At 35.6% G+C, this 4610-nt stretch overlaps 1 protein-coding gene across 1 annotated transcript; it reads left to right on the top strand.

Moving 5' to 3' along the window:
- The first annotated feature begins 1147 nt into the window (after positions 1-1147).
- On the top strand, positions 1148-3034 carry LOC144843376 (uncharacterized). Its single transcript, XM_078700164.1, has 3 exons — positions 1148-1235; positions 1763-1852; positions 1977-3034. Exons 1-3 carry the CDS (start codon positions 1148-1150, stop codon positions 2558-2560), a joined length of 762 nt encoding a protein of 253 aa, XP_078556290.1. The 3' UTR covers positions 2561-3034.
- Positions 3035-4610: the final 1576 nt, after the last annotated feature.

Raw genomic sequence — 4610 nt, 5'->3', positions numbered from 1 at the left:
CTTCTTCCTTTGAAGAGGTGAGTCATCAATAGTTTGGTCAACAATTTGGCTGCGGCAGTTGCCTTTCCTGGATGCCTTGGAACAGTTCGCAGCTACATACAGTGCATGCATATTGTGGCCAAACTGCATTGATGTTGGGTTTGTGTTACTTCCACCACATCCTCTCTGTTTACTGAAGTACTGTTCCAACAGATCTACAACAGATACTTCGCACACTCTACCCCATTGTGATGAATTGATTCCAAGTGTCTTGGAAGTTTAGCATATGCGTTATCACAGTAGCAACACCACTGTTTCTTGTCCCATTTTCTTAGTTGATGATTGACAAAACCTTTATTGATGGTTTTTCTACATGTCTATCAATTTTCTGTAATCCTGAAGTCATGGGAATTACGTCTGAACCACAGGAATCTTCTGCTTCATCAGAAGCAATATAGTCAGAGTCTTTGTCAGAGTCATCAGAAATCTAAATGGCAAACATTATTAGAAACAGTCAGAACAATAGAAAACTGGATTCACTTATTGCAAAAGCTTTGCCACAAATAAATTTTTTTGGATCATACATTAATCCAAATTCCTTTTTTGTTAAAGCTTTAACAAAAAAGAATTTGGTCATCTATACAATAATAGAAGCTTAATGAAATTCTTTCAACATTCTTTATATTTCATTATTATAATTGGAAACACTGGAATTATTTTGGAATCAGTAGTCACATCAACCACTATTTTATACTCAAATAAAAACAAATTCAGAATTAAGATATGCAGTGGCCAGTTACTATTGATTTACAAGTCTCTAGACTACTTTGTGAGACCTACTGTACATAAAACACATTAATGTAAACAATATCTTTATTCAGTTCTTACCTCAGACCATGGAGAAATAAGTTAGGAAGGAGTAACATCGAGAATACATCAAACGAATAGGCCACCCCGCCGCTAATTGGATTATCTGACTGTTACGTAACATTTAATTGCCGTTGATCTGTCGCTTGTTAGATTTGAGCATGCGCATATCCATTGCTTTCCTGTGACGCGTCATCAAGCGAGACTCGTTGATGATCTACACACGCGGCAACCATACACACAGCAGAAGAAAAATTATACCACACTCGATACATTTTATTTACGCGTTTTATTTATCATTATGGATTTTTATGAATTGGAGGACGAATTGGAACCCGGAATTCTCGAGGAATTGAAGTTTGCCAGAGAACATGAAAACCTGGAAAATGGTATGCTAGGTTAAAACTAGGCATTGCATTTAAGTTTAGTAGCTAGGCCTAGTTATCTGAACCTCTTCTCTTTTAAAGAGGCCTCGTCTGCCCCGGCCCACTCTAGGCTGTCTACACGACCGGGTTGATTGTAACAACGATAATTCTGAATTCGGTCGTCCTCTCTAGGCTAGGTAGTATTTTTGTAGTTTTTCTGTCTGTATGCCAAAAATTAGCCGCCCGATTTATTGATAGGTCTAGCTAAGCTAGGCCCTATCTATCCATCCATTCATGGATTGCCCCCTATAGGAGGCCTAGGCCTAATATATCATTAATTTTATTGCACAATCAGCAATAATGCATCATTCATATTATTATATTAATTATGAAGGCACGATTATCATCTGATGCAACCAACTCATCTATGACCTTGTCAAGATCTCAAACCATTAGTATTTACACAGGAGTCTGTATTTTTTAGATAAATTATTATTTTTCATTCTTAAAGGACAACATGAGTTAATTTTCTATTTTATTATGCTATTTAGGTATGGATGTTAGTGTAGGCCTACATCCAACTACTATTACCGCAACCCATCAGAAGAAGGAAGTGTCAACAAACCCAGCAAGGAAAAAGAGTAAGGATTTTGAATGAATGATAACATTTTATTTTGAACATTTCATCTTTACTATATTAAATGCATTCTCATCATTTATTAAAACTGTTGTATGCTCAATAATCTTTCTTTTCTGTATTTTCAGGCATCAACCGACCCTCCAATAAGTTTAGTGAAGATGAAGCTGTTAGTAGGGTTAATGAATACGTTGATGCTGCTTTTACCATGTTAGCGAACGATCCGGTATACAGCAATGACTTGTATCCAATAGCTCGTCAAGTGAAAAAATTGGCAAATGATCTGCAGAAGCACTCAAATACAGTCATTATAAAAACATTTTGGGAAGACAGTACAAAATTACTTTGGAAGGTAATAACATCAGGAAACACAAAGAAAATGAAACCAGAAGCTGATGAGATGATGTGCCGGGCATTTCACCAACACATGTGTACAAGTTTGGGAAGGTGGGTCACCCTGTTAAAGGAGCTAAATGTCAACTCTGATGGGCAGCATGTAAAAACACTGAACCTATTTTTGCAACGTACAATGTTAAGGTTAATTCTAAATGACAAGCATAAACTAGATTTGCCACATGAGGAAACAGTAACTGATATCCCACAGTTGGATGTTCACACAGAAAAGATAATTCGGTACGTTGCCGGTTATGTGCCTTATGCGCTTGTGAAAAGATTTCGAAAGGGTAAAAGTAGTACTGCGAGCCTACTGTGATGTGCTCACTAAGTTGCAAGTGTGTAGTACCAACGTAACTCATTCCTTCTACGACTATTCCAAAGAATGGATCGACAAACAAAATAGATCAGGCTTGTTTGTTGTTGATGACGATGTATATCTGTTTTTTAGAAGCGTTGAAATAGAAACAAGGCAGCATTTAGCTACAGATAAACTTAATATAATGTTAAATAGTAACTATCTGGCTGATTTGTATGACCGTATTATCAATAAGGAGAATGTTCAAACTTTCTGGTGCAGAATAACCAGAGATACACTAGGTGACAATGCTTCTGCTCAATTATTACAAATTGTAGTTAGAACTGGTTAAATTTCAGAGCTAATGCATTCCTCAAGGTATACTTGAATTTAAAGAAGGAAAGCGGCAAAGTTTCAAAAAAGGGTGAAAAATCTCTCAGAAAAGAATTGTTGTAATGTTGGCTCTAGTATGATTAAATATATACTGTTTTGTATTTTTTTTTTGTGTGTGTGATGAAATAAATAACGACAATAGCTAAATTAAATCTCAATTGTATTTTGGTTGGTTCTGAAAAGAACCGTTTGGTTTGAAAAAGTTGGCTGATCATAAATATCATTTATGCATTTGGTGTCTTCTTCTTTTGAAGAGGTGAGTCATCAATAGTTTGGTCAACAATTTGGCTGCGGCAGTTGCCTCTCCTGGATGCCTTGGAACAGTTCGCAGCTACATACAGTGCATGCATATTGTGGCCAAACTGCATTGATGTTGGGTTTGTGTTACATCCTCTCTGTTTACTGAAGTACTGTTCCAACGGATTTTGATTATACTTCGCACTTAGAACACACTCTACCCCTGGCAGGTCCAGTAATTTTTTAGTCAACTCTACAAACGAATTAACTGTTGATGGCAAAGAATAAAAAATTAATATACTTATTATTAATTAATTATTAATATACTTTGTCACTCTTGTGATGTCAGAACTTTTGATTAATTATTAAACAAAGTCAGCTGTAAAAAAAACGAAATGTACTTGCTTGTTATCTCAAGTCCATCAAGTGTTGCGGTGCTTAATAACATCCTCTTTTTTACACTCTTCTCTACATCTTCAAACGCATTCACCTCGTCTTGCCATTCTTTAAAGAAACCCAGGAAGTCATCTTGCAACCACTTAAAAACGTCAGAACAAAAAATAGTGGCAATTATTCCTTCGATTAATACAAAAATTATAGATATTTCTCAATGTATATCCAAATGCTAATTGAAATTGAACAAAAACAATAATAAGCCCAATCATGTCCCATGTTCAATTTTTTAAAAATGTTCTGTTTAAAAAAAATGTACCTTAAAACGCCAGTCATCTTTTGTCCTGTATGGCTCCATAGCTGGTTTTCTGGATCGTTTGCCTTGGAAAAAACTAGAGACATTAAGGCAAAATTGGTCTACCATTCTAATGTCGTGGTTCGGGAATCCTTAATATTGATTTGCTAGGTTTAGACCATTAAGGTTTGGTTTGTGAAGCCATGTATCCCATGCAACAAAACAATACGCAAGATGAGGCTGCATTTACTCTGTATCATTTATTTTTCTAAACAGGAACAAACCCTGGATCCAATACACCAATTTCATACTACTAATCACATCAACCTGGTAAGTTATCCAATTAACTTCAACATGGTATGTGATACAACTAACTTCAACATGTATGCTATCTAATAAGACAAAGCTGTATATCAAAGAGAAATTATAAACAGTGAATTCATTGTCGTTACAAATAATGAACGATAACAACTTAACTCGGTTATGCACATGGAGTAATACTGTAAAACATTATGGTTGTATAGAAAATAATTATCTACTCACAGTATTGGCGAGAATCCACACTTAAAAGAAATACAGTATATAACATGTCTTACTCAGACAACAACTAAAACAACTTCTGCAGAACCAACGCTCACGCAGCCTATTCGATATAATCATTCACCTGATATGCAAATACGCCGCGAATACCAGTAGTGAACAATAGCAATGCAATGCAATATATTGCGCCACCAATAATGTAGGTATAAGAAA

This window comes from Antedon bifida, chromosome 5, assembly GCF_963402885.1.
Source record: "Antedon bifida chromosome 5, ecAntBifi1.1, whole genome shotgun sequence".
Lineage (NCBI taxonomy): Eukaryota > Metazoa > Echinodermata > Crinoidea > Comatulida > Antedonidae > Antedon > Antedon bifida.
Note: the sequence above shows the minus strand (reverse complement) of the source record. Positions and strands in the feature narration are given on the sequence as shown.